The 22,452-nt window shown below is 41.7% G+C and overlaps 1 protein-coding gene across 1 annotated transcript; it reads left to right on the forward strand.

The window, feature by feature from the left end:
• Positions 1-11,030: 11,030 nt before the first annotated feature.
• Positions 11,031-16,200, forward strand: dselb (dermatan sulfate epimerase like b; the record flags this gene model as incomplete). The annotated part of the gene is made up of 1 exon (XM_083669508.1): positions 11,031-16,200. One exon carries the CDS (start codon positions 11,031-11,033, stop codon positions 14,679-14,681), a length of 3,651 nt encoding a protein of 1,216 aa, XP_083525634.1. The 3' UTR covers positions 14,682-16,200.
• Positions 16,201-22,452: the final 6,252 nt, after the last annotated feature.

Here is a 22,452-nt window from a genome sequence, read left to right on the forward strand (position 1 = left end):
TCTGAAAGTCTGAAAATCAGAGTCAAATCAGGCATAAGTGACACTGATTGGTCGGAGTCTGAGATTTCTATGGCAACTGGCAAATAAAACAGGAATGATTACAAGGAGAGATTACAGGTTAATTGCTGCTAGAAACGTGATGATGCATAACCTACCTATGTTATATTAGTTCTGCATGTTCCTGTCTGAAAAGCTCCTACAGTACTTAATGAGTCCATATGAATTTTCGTATGGAGGTTAAGGGAGGTAAAGTACAATGGGAAGATTGTGTTACTTTATGGATTCACATCATGTATCAATAAATCATTTCTCTGGAGACATTGTCAGACATCCTCTATGTAGGCTTAGATTGCTCACCACATTGCCCCCATGAGCCTTTGAAAATCAATAAGGTTCAATAAAGTGACACACTATAGAGAAAATGTAACACTAATACTTAATACTGTTCACTGTAGGTAAGACACAAATGTCCTATACAACTGTCTTTAATGGTTCAGTGTGAGGCCAGTATATTAATTCTGATTTCCCAGAGGAAGTACGAGGGTCCAATATTAGACCTGACAATTAAATAAATGAACTTCCTTTGAAGTGGTAAACCTCCAGATACCTAAAATCAAGCATCTCTGAGGTAAAGTTATCTCATTTTGGAGATTGATTTAATGTATTTTTTTGCCCTAAGACCTTTGGGGGGGGGACTTGATAGATGGCTCAACCACCCCCAGTCTCCCTGATCGTCGTATTAGTTCTGATTAAGATGAATGCCTCCTCTTGCGGCCTCTCTACCATGCAAATGTGCACTACTGTTGTGATTTATCTCACAAAGTGGTATTGGAAAAGAAAAAAAACATGTTTTTCTGCTACCGCTTTTTGGCAGGAAGAAAATCTCTAGGATAGAGTGCCTTAGTAATCTCAAGGTACTGTACATTTCTACATAAAGTCATAATTCACATTTGGATTTTATAGTGATGTTTGCCAGGTGTTTGCTTTTATCTGCTATGTACAGTATACTATATGGATCAGAGATAAAGTTTGTTAAAGGGGGTCTTTATTGGGCATTCCCAAAGGACGGGCCTAAGATGCACTAAATAGTGTTGATTAGTCAGATCAGTTGGAGAGAAAGAAGGAGGAGAGAGAGAGAGGGCAGAAGGACACAGTCATCAAGCAGGGGTTGTGCCTTCTGTGCTCCACACATGGCTGAGTGTGGCTGATAGGCCAGATCTATTGTTATATGCTGTTTGTGTTGAGCAACTGCTCATTAAAAGCAAACATGCAGTGCCTGCAGGTCCAATACAATCCCTATAGGGGGTGTATATTAGATAGTTCTTGTTTTAGATTTAGATTCTTTTCTAAATCAGTGGTTGAAGCATTTGCAAAAACTGCTTGGCATACTAATGTAATCTGCTGAGGCAAATATGACAGCATCTATGAGCTCTTTAAAGTTAGTCCAACTGTAAAGCACCTGTCTCCACTACCACTCTGGAGAGCACAATCAAGGGAGCAGTATGGCATTCATGTCATGTAACCCTGCTGAGCTCAACAGGAGAGAGCCTGCCAATCAAGAAGAAGGAGCCTAAAGCTTATCAATCACAGCATGCAATGAGACCCCAGTGATTTCAGCCCCACAGGGGTTGAGTGGGCTGAAGCCTATAAGTGGACGTCTAGACTAGCTTCTTCGCCACTCTGCAGTCACCGCGTAAATGCCTCATCTTTGAACTAGTACATTTACATAAAAGGACTAGCCTTCCCTTTCATTACACTAACAACAACATTGACAGTTTCAATGGAGAGAGAGAGTATATTTGATTACTGGGCATATTTCCTTGGATTGCGTTTGCTTTCTGATGCAGAAGTATCCTAAGAAGCCCTGTCACTTTCAAATGAAATATTGAGGATACAGATGAACTGGGACTATTATAGTCTAATGAACACTTTAGATTGTTGATGAAACAAAAAATAGAGTAAAAATAGACAGCTCAGTCGACATGGGGGCTTACTCATACAAACAAAAACACACATTCACTCCCCCTGCCACCAATTTTAGCTTTGGACAACAGGGAATTGTTTTAAATATATTGGTTTATAAAGGGAAGTAAGTCTCTCCCACTCAATCCTTTTATCTAACTCACAACTATTATTAATAACACAAATTGATAATTCATGAGTGAGCAATTGCCTCCTTAGACTAACTGACTAAGGTCACATGACCAACAACAACTGCTTGTCATTGTTTTGGAGTTAGATGTTTTGAATAGGGTGTATTGCTTTTAGGATTTCGATTTAAATTTTACTGGCCACATTTCTGCTTATTTTGTCTGTTGCTTTTAGCTTGGAGCACAATGACAGGAACATTTTCCAAATATGTACCCGAGCGCAATTCCATTTGATTTGGTGGTACTTTGTGATTGAATTAGGAGATGCCCTTCAAAGTTATGCCAACCCATGGATCAAAGGGACATTTCTTCAGAGGAAAAGTTTCCCCTTTTTTGCAAGAAACTTCAGAATTAATTAAAAATCACATCAGGAAATGTCAAGGGATTTACTTCAAGGCTCAGGAAAGCAGGCCTTTTCTAGTGCGGCATCCTTCAGCGAAGAGGACAAGCCTATGTTCATAATTCCATTTTTCATCAAAGTGCGTTTTAATCTCTACGTTCTCAGTAGGCTGCGTACCCATCTTAACGGGGAATCCACCCCCTTATCACTCTACCTCTCCCTATTGGTCTAGCTATTTCAGATGAAAAAAATATATTCTATTTCAGTCATCAAAGTGCCATGGAATTGCATGCATTGGCATTGCTGCAGTGACAATGATTATTTTTGATATCTCATGTATTTTCATGATCTGGTTGTGGGTCGCTCTGCTGGAGGATCTAAAATTAGGCATTACTTTTGTTTTTTGATATGACAAAGCCATTTAAATGAAGAGTTTGCATTATTAATGACCCATTAAATATGAATCGTGATGTGCGGTATATCTCTTAGGCCATATGGTATTGTAGAGTACTTAAGCAAAAGATAACTTTACTTAAAGAAGAACATGAATATTCAGCACAGAGCATACAGTATATGGACCATTTTGAGGATCACTATGTTCTACACAATGACTTCTCCATATTGTGTTTTATTTTGGGTGCCAATAGACCGTAAATTGTGTAAAACGATACAAACGTTTCTTGCAATACTGTATGTTATAATACAAGGGGTCAAAGGTCTATAATTTTAGAAATGTCATACAGTATGTCCCCAGATTCTTATATCATGCTTCTTTTTGAGTTAACCATTCCCTCTTCAGGGTCAGGTTTTCAAAATTAGCTCATTTCAGTAGAGCACATGGCAGTTGGGTCCTCCAATACTGCCATCTTTGGAACCCACTATCCCTGTTGCCTGCTTGGTCTACCCCTCAGGCTAAGCCTGCAGGTACACTATCCAGGTGCCCATGTTTTTGCCTGTAAGGCAAGAAATGTGGCCCATCTGTTAGACAACCCTGGCCATGACGAAAGGCTGGACTGTTGAAAGATTGAAAGCAATATTTTATGGTTTTCTGTACAGTACAAATCCAAACTTTTTGGTACTGTAAGTGCTACAGTACCAAAAAGCTACAGTAAGGACCACATTTGATACCTTTTAACCTGCATAATTGTAATGGCATCACTTTTCATATCTTGAATCAATCAAAGACACATATCTTTCAACATGTATTTGCTAACTCTGTTTGCTATTTAATTGAATGCTATTTCAAGGATGACATTGCCTGAGGGCCAACACACTGAGAAACAGCTCAAGATCACCTCCACCATCAAGGTTTAGACAGAGAGAGACTGCAGCTAATTTGTTTGGCCACACTAATATACTTAAACATTGATAATATATTATTGAGGAGAACATGAGAAAATAATAATGCATACTGTACAGTACTGTAATTCTATTTAATTCTTACTGACTGCCAGAGGCAGTGATGAACTGGATAATTGTCTGTCTTGCAACACTAACCTTAACTCCGACCCGAAATCGAAGTAACGTCCCCTATAAAAACCCAAGTGCATTTATCTTCTCGAGTTCTCAGGTCTTGGGACAGGTATCCTTGGCTGTTTGGTTGCTGTAGCTTGAAGCTGTGTGACCAATCGCCGGTCGGAGCTTCAGTTTTCATCCTCTAGACGTTGTGACGGCTCTCTACCCTGTCCCTTTCCCCACCACTCCTGCCTACTCCGTGTTCGGGCTCGTCAACCCCACTATCTTCTAGCTAGCAAGCAAGTCGGCTGACTGAGGTAATATTAAATTCTTCGCTAGCTTTATAGTTTGCTATAGCTATTATTTCAAGTCTTTTTTTCTTACGTTAACTGAGATTGTTTTCGCTCTGTCAATGGCTGCTAGTTAGCTCGCTCACTGCCTTGCATAGCTTCTACTAGCCTGTTAGCATTCCGGTTAGGAGACTGTTTTCGGTGTCTTTCCTCTTTTTTCCTCAGTTGAGACCAGTATGCACGCTGTTGAGCAGTCCATTGCTGCTCTCGTGGTCTCCCCAGACAAGGTTATGAGGCCCGACTCCTGTTGCCTCCGACCACAGTGCCAACTCACAGGTGAATTTGTCACTTGCGCTTACGACACCCAAGGCCATGGGTACAGGCCATGAGCCCCCAGGTCTGATTGTTGGACACTTTTACCAGCCGCACCTCAGTTAATGGGCAGCTCACACTTCTGACTCCTGGGTAATGTCAACATTACAACTTCAACATTAAAACTTCATACAAACTTAAATTCGGATGCCGGCCACCACACTTTTCTGTGGACAAAATAGCCTCTGCTATGGTTTTAACAGAGACCCAGTGAAAACCCTAGCCTTCAGCCTAGGAGATATCCTCCCTTCTTGTGAAGGACGCGATTGAAGCACTAGATCTCACAACACTAGATCTCACAACGATGGATTCTACTCTACGTACTTCCTTGTTCCGAAAAAAGACGGCGGGTTTTGCCAAATTCTCAACTTGAAACGGTTGAATTTGTTTCTCAAAAAATTACCCTTCCACATGTTACGCACAGCCAATGTTCTATAGGCTGTCTTGTAAGGAGAGTGAATTCATAGAACCACAGTTACATCCGTAACTTGCGGCCTTAGCAGCTGAATTTATACTGGTTGGACCCATCACATGAGGTTTGGAGGGGAATCCTCATACTTCTGTGCAGGGAAACAGGAAATCAATGAGGCATTTTGTTGTGAACTGTTGATGAACTTACTCTCCAGAGAGATCATACACAGCTCGATTTTAATTGGGGACAAATAGCATTTCATGAATTTATGTAACGCTTTCATACGTCACCCTATGGCCAGGGGAAAAGGGACAGCAACTTGGTGCAGGGAGAAGTTTGTGCCTCTCATGCTAAAAGCTTGCATGGTGGGCGTTGGGCTCAGTCAGCTGTGCATCACTGTTCATCTCTCAGTCCCATTTCAACAACGATCTGGCAGGTTCCCAGCGGACATGTAGTACAGTGAGTTACCATCCTCCCTCCCCTCCTCCCCCCTTCACAGTGCCTCATCAACCACGGTAGCTGAGGAGGAGACACAGAATCCAAATTGCGAGATGGAAGCCGGCACATTTGAATAATGTGCGCCTTGAAGAACACAGCTTTCCTCTCAGCCCCCTTTGAAGTGTGTGCAGTGAAGAGAAGACTTCTGACACCTTCAAATTAAACCCCAGTCTCTCTGAAAGTGGGGAGGGTAAAAAAAAATGACAACAACACGAACAGCAGAGTTCTAATCTCGCTGTGCACAGAGCCAAATCGCATCACGACCAGTCCACGAAATTTCAGTCACACTGGAATGTTTAATTTGGACCTGTGGGAGGAAATCACATGTCATAGGGCTGAATTGGAAGTACATCTGAGAGCTGTGTATTCTTCTCTTACGCAGTATAAATGTCATGTACTGTATAGTAAGCCATCATCTGCATAAGCAATGTAAGCAAAGTGAGGAGCGTAGAGTGTACAAAATGAAATCAATTCTAATAGTGGCACTGTATCATGACTCTAACCGTGTTGACTGGGACAAAAGACTCTATGCCACATGCTTGGTTGTATGTCTGTTTGGCTCATATGGTTTTTAATATCTTTATCTATTTTCTGCCCCCTTCCAACTTAAAAGCATTACTTTTAACTTTTGGGGGGCATTTTTCAACTCAAATTACCCATCTCAGGGACTCATGGAAGGTTTAAGAGCTGGGTTGTACCGTGCACCTCCTCAGAGTAGAGAACAGGTGTCAATGCAGCATGTGTGGTAAAGGTTTCATGATCACAGCTTGGCGTATTCCCAGCTCGGAGCGTCTTCAACATTCAAAGGCTGCAACCAGTCTCCTTCACTCAAGGTCTGATACTGTTGGTTGTTGTTATCAAAATATGTTTGTTCCCTATCATCCTACTATTTATACTCTTTTGGGACTGTCAAATCATCAACAGCACAATGTTTGATGGGTGTTAAGGTTTAGCAAGTCACTAAAAGAATGTGGTGCAGAGTTAAGAAATGTATGTTTGGGGAGAAGTAGGTTCTTGAGAAGCATTTGGATGGAATTGCCGTAGTGTTGCATCTTTCTAAAGAAAGTTTTTTGAGAAGACTGTTCGTAGGCTTCAGGGTAATTGGAACACACTAACTCTGTGTCAAAGTTAGATCATGTTGGCTCACAGAGGTTAACAATTGACGTCCAGAGAGTTTAACATAAGTTTTAACTTCCCAGTGGATAATGTTTGAATTGAATTGAGCCTATGCAATTACAACTGGTAGGGTTTGAACCAAGGACCTCTCATGGATTATGTAAACGTAAACCATTATACCAAGAGGACATCTTTGTGGTATGAGGGTTATATCTGGGCAGGCAGGGCTACCTTGTGATTCCAAATCACCTCCACTACACAATTATCTTACACCATTAGGACATTGTGTCCATTGAACTATATAGGACTGTAACTGACGGTTTGACAGCAGAGCAGAGTTGGGGCAAACTCCTTTTCAATTCCATAAGTGATTGAATTCTAATTCTTCAATTGAAAAAAGAGCATTCATTTTCAATTACTTTCCAAAACATTGAAAGCATTTGAATATATTGTTGTAAGAAAATAAAGGACAGCACAACTTCTGTGTTTAAGGAATCTTTTACTTGGTGTAATCAGGCAGCAGTGTAATGACTGGAGTACTTAGGCAGAGGACTCAAATGCACGACTCGGATACAAAAACTTAAATCCAATAAAATAGTCTTTACTATCAAAAAGGTTAGGTACACAAGTAGGCAGTCAATGGGTAGGCAGATAATCCAGGAAGGGGGTAGGCAAAGCAGGGTTTGGTACACAGGTAGGCAGTTCAAAAAGTCAGGCAGATAATCCGAAAACGGGTAGGCAAAAAGCAAAGTCAGAAACACTATCAGAGATCAAAATAACCAGGAATACTCAACACTAGGAAAAATCACTGGACCGCTTGACACAAGGTACAAAGATGAATTGGCATAGAGACAGGGGAACACACAGACTAAATACATAGGGAAGGATGATGAGGAACAGGTGATGCCAATCAGAGCAGGTTAGACAATCACACAGGCGGGAAACACTCAAGGGCAGGTGGTGAAGTGTCTGAAACGAGTGACAAGGTGAGTAACACAAAAATAAACAGGAAACGATAAATCAAAGACAAACATAAACTAAGGAACAGGGTGGGACATTACAAGCGGAGCAAGTCCATACTCTGGGTCCAGATGTGTGGTCTGAACCAAGAACTGAGTTTTTCCCCAGCCCTTGTAGTGTTTTAACCCTTTTATCTATCACCCAGTCTGAAGCAGGATACAAAGCATTACCCTCTGTATGTTAATGTAAAGTTATATTTATAGTTGATAGTTCTTGTCACACCTAACTTGATCACTCACCATCACTGGGTGTGGTGAAAACCAATTGCAAATGGTTGGCTTGATGAGCATGTCTCCTAACAGATGGCCACCTGTGAACTCTGAGGTCTAATACTGTACTGTACCAATAGTCATCAATGTGTTTGTATGTGTTCTTTACATTCTTCTGTAAATTGAAAATAAAAAGCTCTGGTATTTGGAATTGAATTGGAATTTCAAAACACTTCGAATTGAAAAGGAATTCACCCCAACCCTGCAGCAGATTCCTCAGTTTGAGAGAATACTGTCCTGTTCTCAGACTACTGTGACTGACAGGCAGGCCTGACAGTAAGGTGTTCCAAACCCCTTTTAAACCTGATACAGTTGTAGCCTATTTTACAGTCTGACTTTTACCCAGAGGCCCTTATGCAGGACGCAAGCATGCTGTGTTATCCAGAGACTCTAGGGAAGGAATTGAAATTCTTTACAGGGAAAGAGAGAGAGGAGTCTTTCATAGGACTGGTTCACGCCTCCCTTTGCTCCCAGCATGCCACATTTTTAATAAGGGCACCGGCTGTCTGTTCACACCTCTCTGTTCAATATGTATGTCCAGACCTTTTTTTTTACTCAACTAGCTGACCAAGCTTTCAGATGCTTCGAACATCCAGGGTGAACAGCAGTGGAAAGACAGTGGGGGCACCCAGCGCTTTTCAGTCAAGACTCTGTGTGGATGCCATGTTTGACACATTTTTGGCAATACAGAGCTGTACCAGTCAACCACTCTGATCTGATGTGTTTGAAACGTCACTAGGCAACCAGTGCCAAGCAACAACCTCAAGACCTCCTGTTTAGCCATAGGCACAAACAGCTGTGAATAACAGTGATTAGTGTGTGTTTTTATCTTGGGTAATGGGATTCAATAATTTCATCGAGCAGAGGCCTCCTTTAATTAGGAGGCTCAGATGATCACCGGTTCGGTCAAAAATACATATTGGACATGACGTATTGATTGTTTTTTGTTGTTTAATCATTTTCAAATACTTGCTTTGTAACTCCATTAAATTTGTGTTATCTTTAAAGACAAAGATGTCTCTATCAACTCAAGGAATTGTACTCATCTGTATGACTCACAAAGGCCCACTGGATAAAACCTAGCTTTTCACTTTCATTTAAATCATCTTTGAGTGTGTGTTCCACTACCCTAGAGTTCTCTCGTAAAAAGAGAAAATAATGAAGGGGGATGGGGATTCTTGATGGATATTAAATTAGTCACCGGTATTCTATTGAGGTACCTGGATTTGGAACAGATGGACAATTAATGGAATTGAAATGCAGGGAGGTGGATGCTGAACAGGAGTCTCCCTCTCCATGTGGACGAGTTTTGTCCTAAGGGAGATCTATATGCGTGACTCCTGCTGCAGCGCTGATAAGGGAAACTGGTCTGTGCCCTGTTGTGTGCATCTGTACTTGTATTCAGGGAAGTGCAACTTGGTCTCCATAATATAGTTGGTCTCCATAATATACATCTCATATGCTGTATCTGTATGTGCTTGGATAAGCCTATGTTGAGTGCCTATAGTGAGTATACGAGGCAATAGGACAAAGCTACAATTAAGTGAATACATCAACTGGCCTTACCATTCCTATTTTCAACATCTCCACACATGTTTCTAATGAGCTGTTTAAAATGTCTTTTGACATACTGGTACACCTCTAATAAAAGGTAATACCTGACCTCAGAATTATGTGTTCCACTACCCTAATGATTAGCCTATCTATGAGCTTGAGCCTTGAGTCAACAGGTTTTTTGATATATTGACCAATATTTTCTATATTAGGGCTACACCAGCAACATTCTATAGACTTGCATAACAGGTAAGTTAAGGTTGAGTAATAATTTAAGCAGGTATGAAAGGGCAGATGGTATTGTTTAAATCTATTCCATCGGAATATAAATAACACGTTGGCAAATAACTCTTCCAGGAATCTGCCATTTGCATTTAGTCCGTCTGGCTCATGCAAGTGAGAGGGGGAGAGAGCGCTTCCCGAAGTCACGGCTCCCTCTTCAGGTATTGCAGTGTACATTTTCCATCGAATGCGAGACAACAATCACTGTGGAATACAGTGGGGAGGACACATCAGAGACGCATCCAACCACTATACACGTTCAACCGCAATTATTGGTGATGCAACATGCTTGTGAGAGGCGAAAGGGAGCGCAAATCATTGGATTACAAAGATCTGTCAACGGACGGTTTCTCTACTATTTGGGAATGTATTTAATGTCTGTTATGAACAATGCAATGTGTCATTCCATGAATACTTGAGGAGTGAGGTGAACTTTCCATTCTCACTTACTGTTATTCGTGGTCTGCAGCTGGTTTGTGAAGCAAATGAAAAGGCGGATAGCGGAAAATACTGTATATGATGGAAAACGACTAAACCCTCGACTGAGACCGACATTACCACGACAGCTCGCAATATTTGGTGCGGAAATGTGCTGTTTATTTTGGGTTATGGATATTGCATTCCGATCGAAGAGAATGAGAAACATTTGGGTGTCTGTGATTGGACCGGACACTGACTGGGGTTGACTGATGTTTGTCCAGAAGGAAATGTTTTGGTGAGAGATCAATACGAGTTTGCTGCTGCTCGCAGGAGATGTCAGTCTCCACAATGCTCGCACTCAACCGCGTAAAGACTGAAAACGTTCCCGCAAAAAGTAACGGATTAATGGATGGATTCTATGTTTAATATTTTTCAGACGTTTATGTAAGTCTGTTGTTTTAAGACATTTATATGTATTGCGTAGTACAGACACCCCAACTTTATTTTTTCAAACCATTTCAAGTGGACACACTGATCGTTCCTTTTTATCCTTTTTGACGGGAGTACTACAGCACTATAGTAAGTTTTCACCCCCCGACCCTATTAGTGTATTAATAGGCTATAGTAACAAATATTTAATTCTGAAATATATTATGCATTTGTGTCGGTAGCATTGATGGACTGAATGATTGGAACTAAACTGTCAGCAAACATACGGAATGGAATGGAACATGTCCCCACAAGACATTTATAAAGTTATGGGCAAAGACTTGAAGTGGTTATTACCTAGGAAAATCACTTGCCTTGCAACATTAAAGAAGAGGTAAAAATCTAGACAATATGACAACAAAAATGTCTATTACAATGTCTAACAAGTGGATTGTGTGTTCGGTGTTTGTACTGGCACTTTTGGCAGTGGGAACAGCTTTTTCCGGTGTTTTCAATACTTCAGACAAATATATTTTTTCAGATGACTTGATGCAGCTCAAACTCACCCAGCGCAAAGCATCAGATCATCGGAAACTCCAGTCCACCAATTCTCACCCCAACCTGTATTTCAACCAAGTGGATGTACAACTTATGAGGCAAAGATCCTCCACCACCCACAGCCACATTTTCAAAGTCATCAGGGCTGCTGTCCTGACCATGCTCTCCAACGTTCCCCTTTACATGCCTCCTGCAAAACATCAGGAGTTTACAAGTAAGTGGAATGAGATTTATGGAAACAACCTGCCCCCTCTCGCTCTCTATTGCCTGCTGTGCCCAGAGGACTTAGGTGCCCTCCAGTTTCTCATCAAGTTTATGGACAGGATGGCAGATTACCCAGACTGGAAGGTGACCAGTGCTCCTAATGATGAGGTGCCCATGGCACACTCACTCACTGGGTTTGCCACTGCCTATGACTTTATTTACTCTTTTCTGGATGAGCAGCGGCGGGATGTTTACCTCAAGAGAATTCGTTCTGAGACAGAGGAGCTGTATGAGCTGTCTAAGTATAGGGGATGGGGGAAGCAATATCTCCAAAATCATCAAACCACTAATATATTAGCCATCTTGACAGGTGCTATAGTGGTAGGCACACATGATGACCCAGAGTCAATGATTTGGAAACAGGTGTCAGTTAACTACATGGAGAAGACCATGTTTCTCCTAAACCACATTGTGGATGGGTCACTAGATGAGGGAGTAGCATATGGAAGCTACACTGCCAAGTCTATCACACAGTATGTGTTCTTAGCGCAGCGTCATTTCAACATTGACAACACACAGAACAACTGGCTGCAGGCACATTTCTGGTTCTACTATGCCACCCTCCTGCCGGGCTTCCAGAGGACAGTGGGCATAGCTGACTCCAACTACAACTGGTTCTACGGCCCCGAGAGCCAGCTTGTGTTCCTAGACACATTTGTCATGAGAAACGGGACTGGGAACTGGCTCGCCCAGCAGATTAGAAAGCACAGGCCCAAGGATGGCCCCATGGGCCAGTCATCTGCCCAGCGCTGGACTACACTTCACACAGAGTACATCTGGTACAATGCCCATCTCACCCCACAGCCACCACACGGCTTTGGCAAGGCCAGGATGCACATTTTCTCTAACTGGGGCGTAGTGACATACGGAGCAGGGCTGCCCAATGGCCAGGGCAATACATTTGTCTCCTTTAAATCTGGGAAGCTGGGTGGCCGTGCAGTGTACGACATTGTTCACGCAAAGCCCTACTCATGGGTGGACGGCTGGAATAGCTTCAATCCAGGACATGAGCACCCGGACCAAAACTCCTTCACATTTGCCCCTAATGGACAGGTGTTTGTGTCTGAAGCACTCTATGGACCTAAGTTCAGCTATCTAAACAATGTTCTGGTGTTCAGCCCATCTCCCACCAGCCAGTGTAACGGTCCGTGGGAGGGCCAGCTGGGAGAATGTGCAAAGTGGCTCCGCTGGACAGACGAGGGGGTGGGGGACTCTGCAGGGGAGCTGATCACTGCCACCTCCCACAGAGACACCATGTTTGTGAGTGGGGAGGCGGCTGCTTCTTACTCTCCCGCCATGCGGCTGAAGAGTGTGTACAGGGCCCTCGTGCTGCTCAACTCCCAGACCCTACTGGTCCTGGACCATCTTGAGAAGTGGGATGATTCACCTGTGACCTCGCTCAGCGCGTTCTTCCATAACCTTGACATTGACTTCAAATATGTCCCCCATAAATTCATGGACAAATACAATGGGGCATTGATGGATGTGTGGGATGCTCATTATAAAATGTTCTGGTTTGACACTCAGGGTCTCAGCCCTGACACAAGGATTCAGGAGGCAGAGCAAGCGGCAGAGTTCAAAAAGAGGTGGACTCAGTTTGTGAATGTCACATACCCAATGAGGGGAGCAGCGAACAGGGTGGCTTATGTGATGCATGGACCTTATGTCAAAGTATCCAACTGCAGATTTATGGACAATAGCAAAAATGGTGTAAGACTGTCTCTAATCATAAACAATACAGAGAAAATTGTGTCAGTTGTAACAAACTACAAAGACATCGGAGCAAGGCAAAGTTATTTAGGATTTGGGGGTTATGCCAAAGTGGAGGACAGGCATCAGATCATTCGATATGGCCTGGGTACACAGCTTGTTCCCAAACAAATCACAGCTGACAATCAGCTGTTTGATTTTGGATTTACATTCAATGTGATAGCGGGGGTGATACTCTGTGTTGCTATTGGATTTCTGACTCTGCAGAGAAAGTTATTGTACGTGTGCTTCAGTAGACTGATGCGCTATGCTCTCCTTTCCGTGCTCATACTGTGGATAGCAGAGCTACTGTTTGTGTCTAATAGCTGCGATCAGCTCCTCTGCGGTGTAAAATGGAAAAGTGGGAGCACCAACCCGGATGTCAACAAACAAATCAGTCTTTATGATCAGCATAGATTCCCTCTGCCAACTGTTGTCATAACGACCCTGCCTGGCTCGGGGTCAGAAATACTTAAGCACCTTTTTTACAACAGCTCCGACTTTGTTTACATAAGAGTCCCCACAGAGCACGTAGACATTCCAGAGACTGAGTTCGAGTTCGACTCTCTCGTGGATGCCTGCGAGTGGTCAAGAACTGACGCTCTGCGGGGGCGGTTTAAAATCATCCAGGGCTGGCTGCATTCGCTGGTCCACAACACCAAACTGCACCTGCAGAACATCCAACTAGTGGAGAGCAGCAGGGGCAAGCAGCCCCAAAGAGCTGCCCTGTCCAGGGACAAGAGGAAGAGAACACGGAGGCGAGAGCCTGCTGCTGAGCTGAGGGGCAAGGTGAGAGGCAGTCTGGACAGGGACGCTGATTACGTCAGGGAGATGAGACGCCACGTCAACGAGTACCCTAATGCCCGTGTGGTCCTTAACATGCGGAGCGGCAGTTGGGCACTGAAACTGCCCTTTATTCAGGAAGTGGTGGGCCCTGCCCTGAGGGCCATCTACGTGGTCAGAGACCCGAGGGCATGGATCTATCTCATGCTCTATAACAGCGAACCCAGCCTCTATTCCCTGAAGAACATCCCCCAGCACCTGTCCCTGATGTTCAAGGAGGACGCCAGCAGGAATGGGTGCCCGACGTCAGCCCCGGAGTTTAGAATGATCCGGAGGCTCCTCTTGTCCCGCTCAGAGACCAACGCTGTCCTGCTGTTGGCCCACCTGTGGCTGGCTCACACCGCCACAGTGTTCCGGGTCAGTGGAGACCTCCCTCCAGAGGCCTACCTCCAGGTGAGGTTTGAAGACATAGTGAATTTCCCCCAGGCAACGGCAGAAAGGATACACACTTTTCTAGGGGTCCCAGTCACGCCGGCAGCCCTCAACCAGCTCATGTTCACCACCTCCACAAACATGTACAACCTGATGTACGAGGGGGACATATCGCCAACCAACATTAACATATGGAGGCAGAACATGCCTCGCAAGGATATCAGACTGATAGAGGACACATGTGGGATTGTAATGAAACAGCTTGGATACTCCAGGTTTATCAGTTAACTTACTGCTGCAGGTCAGCTGACATGAAGTTGTCTTGTTTGTAGCTGCCAATCTTTGATTTGATTTTCTCTAATGTTGTATTTTGCACTGACCATAATGTAAGTGATTTGATCACAAAAGAGAGGATGGAGGGATGCAAGGGACAAAAAGGGTATGTTATGACTGTGTTCCAGTTTTGTTCCGTTACATTTTTTGTGAGCTGTTATACTCAGACATGGTACATTGTGTTTGCAAGTGAGAAGTGTTTTACATTAAAATAAGTGGAAGGCAACTTGAAAAGTGAATTGTACTTTGATTATATTTCCCCCATTATCCCCAGGACAATTACTTTGAACACTCTGTGTTTGAGTGAGATTTTCAACCTTTGATGTCGAACATGCAGCTGTCTCTGAAGAAGTCTCCAAAAATACTGCGTTGTCTAAACCGATTATTTTTGTAAAAAAAAGAATATGCTCCTAGTGCTTAATTGTTTATAACATTAATATATATGAATACCGTGGACTGTATTTTCATATAAATGTATAGCCTACTGGAATTTTATTTTAAGTTCAAAGATGTCATGACATGTTGGTGGCTTAGCACTTTGCAGGGAATTCTCTTGATTGTGTGAACTGCTGTGTATAATTTAAGCATCTAATGACAAGTTTACTGTATGTACTGTAGTAATTGGCTTGAACATACATAACATAATCTTTTGCTAGTGGTTTTCTGAAAGTAAAGAAAATGTGACATGATTTTTTAACCCTTCGTGGCATTTATTGAATAACATCAGAAGAAAGTCGGCTTTATGGGAATCAAACTGAGCAAACTGAGGGCCTTGACACATTTTCAGCCTGAGCAATTCCAAAGCATCCCCCCCAGCTAGCTAAACCATATTAATCTGCAAAATGCCATAACTGAGGCTCGTCCTGTGTTTTTATTGCTGCGTTATCTTCACCAGCGGGCCTGGAGGAAATGCAAACGGCACAAGTTTCCATTTCCTGTTGCACTCAATCAGATAGCCAATGATCTTTCAGGCCTTTGTCTTAAAACAGCTCAGTAGACAGCAGACTGAGCTGGAGACGAATATTAAGTGTATTCAAGAAAGTCTAAGAACTTTTTCTTGTTCGGTTCTCTTTGGCCAACAGTGTGGACAAAATGTTTTTTTGCCTTTTTATGTTTTTTTGCTGCATAATTACCCATTTACATAATTGAATATTAAATACCACAGAGATAATATGCACCCATAAATGGTAATATAGTATGTCTGTAAACAAAAGCAAAATCATACTGTGCCCATTTAGAAATATCAGTAATTTCTCAGCCAGGAACTGTGCTGTTTTCCCACTCTGAACACTGAAACCCTTGACTGCTCTGAAAACCTGTTTGATGTTGTGGTCTTTGAATGTGTGTAGACTTGGCAGACATGCTCTCACTTTGGTGTTGCAATCCTGTTACCAACTCTGTTTTGTATTTGCTCGTGGGGTGTGTTTCCTTGCTTCTGTGGCCTTGAAATATTTCTTTACATCTGTTTTCAGCAGGCTCCAGAGCAGGTTGCAGAGAATATTGTAAAGAAATAAATAAATTCTTAAATATATTGACAACCAGTGATTGTTCAGAGCATTATTGCAATTAATCATTGTCGGCTATAGTATCTTTGTGGAGACTATGGTATAAAATGAAGTCTCACTATGATAATTAAGGGTCTTTTATGTCTAGCACAGTAAGAGGCCTCACAACTTTATTGGAAACAAGTGCCTATATGTGCGACATGCATGATAAGGAAGAGCTATTAATGCCCTGCAAATAAATTATTGTGTCATCTCTCCCCCTTAATGAGCACAGAGGCACATAAAACATGTCCTAACTAGAGCTATGGTAGCCAGAGTGCATTCCTTATTCTCCTGTCTCAAGACTCTCTCCATGAGTCAGTCATTTCATTACTCTAACCCTCTATCCCTCTATCCCTCCACTAACACGCTGGTGCTTGACAAGGCCTCCCACTCCTAATCCCTCTCTGTTAAACAAACCACCTCAACAGAAAATGAACCTTTGCTAATAGTATACAAGTTAGCTACTGCTACTCCTACTGTATACTTTGTCGGCTATTTAATTCATAACAATTCCATGGTGATGTTAGAGAAAATTCCCATCAAATGAATACTTTATGCTTTGATATTCGTTCTTCAGATAAATTGTAGGTGATTTAGATTTAAAACAAACATTTAATCTCAACCATTGAAATTAAATATTTAAAGACCAATGCTAATTAGTTCAACTATTCTGTGTTGTATAACCGTATCTCAAAGTCAGTATCTCAGACATATCTCATATCTTATGATATCTTATATCATATTACAGAGTATCCCTAAGGTATTAATTTCTAATTCACTCAATTCCCTCACCTATCTTCTCATATACAAACCATATTACATTATGAAAAGTTATTTGATGTCTGATTGCAGAAACAAATGATGTAGGCAATCTGAGAAGAACTAATCTAAAATGTAAAAGGTTAGCTGCTGCCATACTTTGTCTGATATTGGGTAAGGAATACCATAATCATATTCGATTTAAAGAAGTAAAACAGAACAAATACAGTGTAGTGCTATTCTCTCTGTAATGCAGCTTGTGTAAGGGATCCACTGCAGCCCATTAAGCAGAGGTTAACCAAATGGTATGGGGGACTAAATTTCAGCTGAGTGGCCATACTCCTCCCCTTGATATCTGTATCCTCCGATAGCGCTAGCAAGCATTGGTCCCAGGGGAGCCTCTCCCTCGCCGGCAGCAGCCACTGGCCCTGCTACTGCTCATTAATTAACCTTTACTGCAGCCACCATCAGTCAGAATAAAGCCATGCTAGGAGAACCGGATCATTGTTATATACAGTAAGCCTAGCCGTGCTACAGAAAGAACGTATCAATGTTGAGAGATATTTAGTAACATTATCATTGTTACAGTTTTATGACGAGATGCTGTGTGAATTTAAAGCACGTGACAGGACACGCTTAGAGTTAACGGCCACACTTTTGAGCGTGTCCTTGAGCAGACAAGCTACACAGGCCAGGAAAGTGCATTCCAAATGAAAGGTTCATTGTCTGTTGACAAGGTGTTAGCAGATGGCATGCCTATTGTCCCCCAATGAGTTATTTTCACCTTGGCGACTAATGTCTATCAGATCCTCAGCTCTCTCCCCCTGTTCAAATTTACCTACTGATGACACTGCTCTATTTGGATATAGGGAGGCATGGATCACTCGCATTGGCATTAATGGGAGTTGACTCGGGAGGAAATACGGGGCATTGTCAATTTACGCCTGAGGACGAGCCATCTCTGTGGTGAAAATGGAATCCTTCATGGTAATAAAGCCCAGCGGCAGTCACTAATGACGCTGAAATCACAGGAATCTGGGATGATCTTTTACCATGGGAATCATAGAGGATAGAAAAGGCATTTCTAATTTATCTTAAAAGCACAGAGATAAAATAATGTACAACAGGTTCAGTTGTGTATCAAAACATTCCTAAATGCTTCATATGCTGTAAAGAGAGATAGAGATTGATGTAAACTATCATCCATATTGTCGTCTGTGTTTATATAGAATATAGTAATGCATGCATGTTTATGAAATATTTCTCTATTGAAAGAGGGTATGTTTTCTCGTTTCTGCTCTGTATCAGTGATATCTTTGTCCATGATTGACAGATTTGCTGTTTAGTCTAAATCAAAAAGCGAACATTACTGCTACTGTAATTAGCAAGGAGGACAACAAATACAAAATATCCTTGTCTATTTGGCGGTTAAGGCGTTTTTTCTTTCATCTCTTCAGTTCAGCCCTAATGGAAGAGGCCATTCAGTGCCTTAACATAATTTACTTGTAGGCAGTTCTGTGTAAAAGGACCCATGTGAAAATGTGAAATACATCAGAGCATATCAAATTGGGGGCCAAGAGTCTATATTTTTGGAAAATGAAATCTGAAATAAATTGCACAATCATCTTCCATCATAAGAATAGGGATAAGCAAAGGCTTTGACTTCTGGTCAAACATATGGAAAAGCATCTAAGAAAACATCTACCAGAAAAACTATTTATAGGTGTTTAGAAAAACATCAAACCTCATTAATATTAAAGTATAAACCCCTTATCTACTAATATCAACACTTATATTTAGTTTTGAGGAACATGTTTGGCTTCTGTAAGTGTAAAACTCATTGCCCAGTCTCCGGGTCATTCAGTTACAAAAAACCCATACGTGTAAGATATTTTAAAATGTCTCTGCCTCTTGAGGAGCGAGGATAATGAAAGTTAACAAAAGTAAGAAGTATACCTACCAAATACTTTTTTGTGTGTTTTTACTGATATCTATTTAATTTATGTGATTAATATAAGTGATTAAAACTGGTCATTCTGTTACCAAATTGGTAACAGAATGACCAAATCAAATCCATAATGGAATAAACCCTTTTGGAACCCTTTTGAATTCCTTGTAGAACCCTTTTCACAGATGTTTCTACATGGAACCCAAAAGGGTTCTACATGGAACTTAAAAGGGTTCCAAAAGGTTTCTTCCACAAGGACAGCCGGAAAACAGTGGGAAAACATATAGTAGTAGTTACTGCATCAACATCCCCAACAAGCCCAGCATCAACATTCTCATCTTGTGGAGACTTTGTTCTTGTTGAGGACAGTGGGGAAAGCAAAGCCATACAATTATACAAATACTGTATGTAGCACAAGTAACTGCCATTGTGAATGATGACATACTGTACATGTTGCACACTTCTACTAAAAGGACAGCAAGGGATTTGTTTTCATCATTAAAGAGCACACTGACGCATACTGTACTGTATGGTGTGGTGTCCCTTAGACAAATTCTTTGGATTTTTCCCACACCGGTTACAGACAATGAAGAACATTTCATTTTGCAGAGGCTATCTCTGAGGCAAACTATAAGCAGATTGGGTGTCTCTGTGTGTATCTGGACTGTAGTATACATGACAGGCCTACTTGCATTTCATCTTTTCAAAATCAGTTTTTTTTGTGCTAAAAGTGTAGGCTATTTTCTTTTTGTATAATGACACAAAAAAACACAAATGTCATGGTTTTAAATAACATTAAATTTAGAGTTTTTATGTTTCATGTGTTTTGTGAATTTTTTTATCAATTTCTCTTTTATAGTTATAAACATAAAAGAATATTGTATACTTCTATCTTTGTTTCCCTATTTTAGCTGCATCATCATGTACAGAATGACATTCAAATCCATAAATCATCCATAAATCACCCATTTAGTCATACCGGATGTAAATCCACTTCACTTACTGTAGCATGATTTTTGCAAACTCAAGGTACTGTATCATCAAAGAGCTAACACTCTTGCTGCAGACATATTTTAGTCTTAATTTGGAGCAGATATTTAACAGAGTTTTTGGGAAACGTGGTTACATATAAGAGAGATTTTATAGTCATTCTGTTACCAAACTTTGAATCTGCACAGTTATTAAACTAAATGTGTTTTTTAAAGTTGTCAGTTGGAATTGTTAGATATAGTCATTGTGCATAGAGTTGTATGGTTTGTTCAACTTATCTATCAAGTGTTTTTGTTTTGAAGGTGAAAAAGCAATGGTTGAAAGCAATGGTTGAAAACTATTTCCCCCAAGCCTGAGAGCTTACACTTTCTCTGACCAGCCTTCCGTAAAACTCTGATAACAAATGTTTTTCACTACACATACAGTATATACAGTACATACCTTTTGCTTTAAAGGGTTTTTGACTTTTTGACTTTGAAAGTGAAACCCTTTAGTTGCTGTCAGCACCCTGTCAGCTTAACCTGTCTCTGTGCAGTTGGGTTAATCCTCTCTCACTCGTTTGGATGTATCTGGTGCAGTTCACAGGCTAAACACTGCTCTATGACTTGAGGAAAAGGAGCTACTCTATCTCAGTATGGACTGGAGACTGATCTGTTTCTCCTGTTTCAACCCCTGTGGTTTGTCCACAATTGCTTACCATGCATAAAATGGGCAGGATGATGTGTTTCAAACTGAAACTGACAAGAGCTTCTGTGACTGAAAATGTTTACTAAGCTAGTGGCGACCGACTTATTTAACTTGCCCCGTCACAATTTCAGCATAAATTGGACTTGACCCAACCTGGTGGAAATTAAGTTGTTCGACAGAATGAGCCAATATTGTAACTTAATGAGCTGTTTCTGCCCATTAAACGGAAGAAGGCCATGCAACAGTAGCTAGACCTCAGAGCGTGTGTTTTTCTCTGAGGTGAGGGACAGAGTCCAGCTGGCTGGCGGACAGACAGACGGGGAGAGGCTGTTCCTGGATGACAGACTCTGTAGTCCTTCATTATGAAGACTCAGAAACCATAATGCGCTGTCACACTGCTACTGCGGCGACCACTCTCCGGTTTCATGTCTAGGAGGAGGAGACGTCAGCTCTCTCAGCGACTTGCATGTTTTATTTGTCAGACAAATAGTATTGGCAGAAGAAAAATAAATAGAATAGAAGATATGTCTGCATGTGTTTTCCGGAAGAGCCATATCCTGGTCTAATTTGATCAAGCATAAATCGTTGATTTTTAATTAGCGTTATTTACATTTTAAAGAGTTGTGTAACTGGGTAATGACCTCTCTGACATTCGACATATGCTGGTTGTGCCCCTCTGGAACTGACTGTTCTGTAAAAGCCTGTCGTTAAGGCTCTGGAAATAACCCATGTGAAGCTTAAGACTCATTACGCCCCGGTCCCCCCGGTCCCCCCCACCCCCCTCAATATCCTCATCTTACTGTCTCGAGACGCTGCAAAAGGGTACTTTGCAAGATAAGAAACTGACAGGGGACCAGAGTGGCAGAGGAATTCTAGCCCTATGAGTTTTCAAGATAGCCAATCATTACACTGTACCATAGACTTTATATCATTCCCCTTCCCTAACCCAAGCTCCCACCCAGCTTGGCTATCTACACCTCTGGTGCAACGCCAAGGAAGCATTTTAACTTTAAGATTACTTTTTTTAAGATTACTCAGTTTAAGATTCTAGAGTCTTCATAGTGACTTTCTGTTGATAAAACGTTTTTTTTTTTTTACTTTCAACAAGACATTACATTTCTTGCAGTTACTAAGCTAGTCCTGATTTTGGCCTTCTGTATACAATAGCAGTAGAACACAAGGACTCCCTTTAACAACATTCTTATTACATAGACCAATATACAAGAAGCACATCAGACAGGATTGCTTGTTTTCACAGTAAACAAACCCCTTGTAAAGATATTAAAGATATTAATCTAATATTCCAGGATGACAGCGAACAAAGGTTACACATGGAAGGATCTGGCATACTCATAAAGATGAGGTGGAGATATAACACTGTGTCTTCTGTAGTGTCAATTCCAAAGCTAATTTTGAATTGGATGATGCCATTTCCCCAAGCACAGCTCATGACAGTGGCATTTTATTGTAAAAGAGATGTCCCAACACACTGACAGGCTGGTGTGAGACGAGGGATGTTCATCACTGTCCCCCTCCCTCCCTCATCACCCTCCCTCATCCCCAGCGATATGCAGCAGCAGTAGAAGCCAGATGGCCAGATTTCTGCAGTCATCTGCTTCTGCACCTCAGAGACCACCTCTCTCGTCCCCTCTTGGCTCAATATGCAAGTGTGGTAAGGCATAGACATTCAAAATGTATATTGAAAGAGACAAGGCCAGGGCAATCTGCTTCTGCCCAAGCAAACTGTATCTGGGTGACGTGGGCTATTCTCATTGTGTGCCTGGTTGCCACCAGT

Source organism: Argentina silus, assembly GCF_951799395.1.
Source record: "Argentina silus genome assembly, chromosome: 1".
Lineage (NCBI taxonomy): Eukaryota > Metazoa > Chordata > Actinopteri > Argentiniformes > Argentinidae > Argentina > Argentina silus.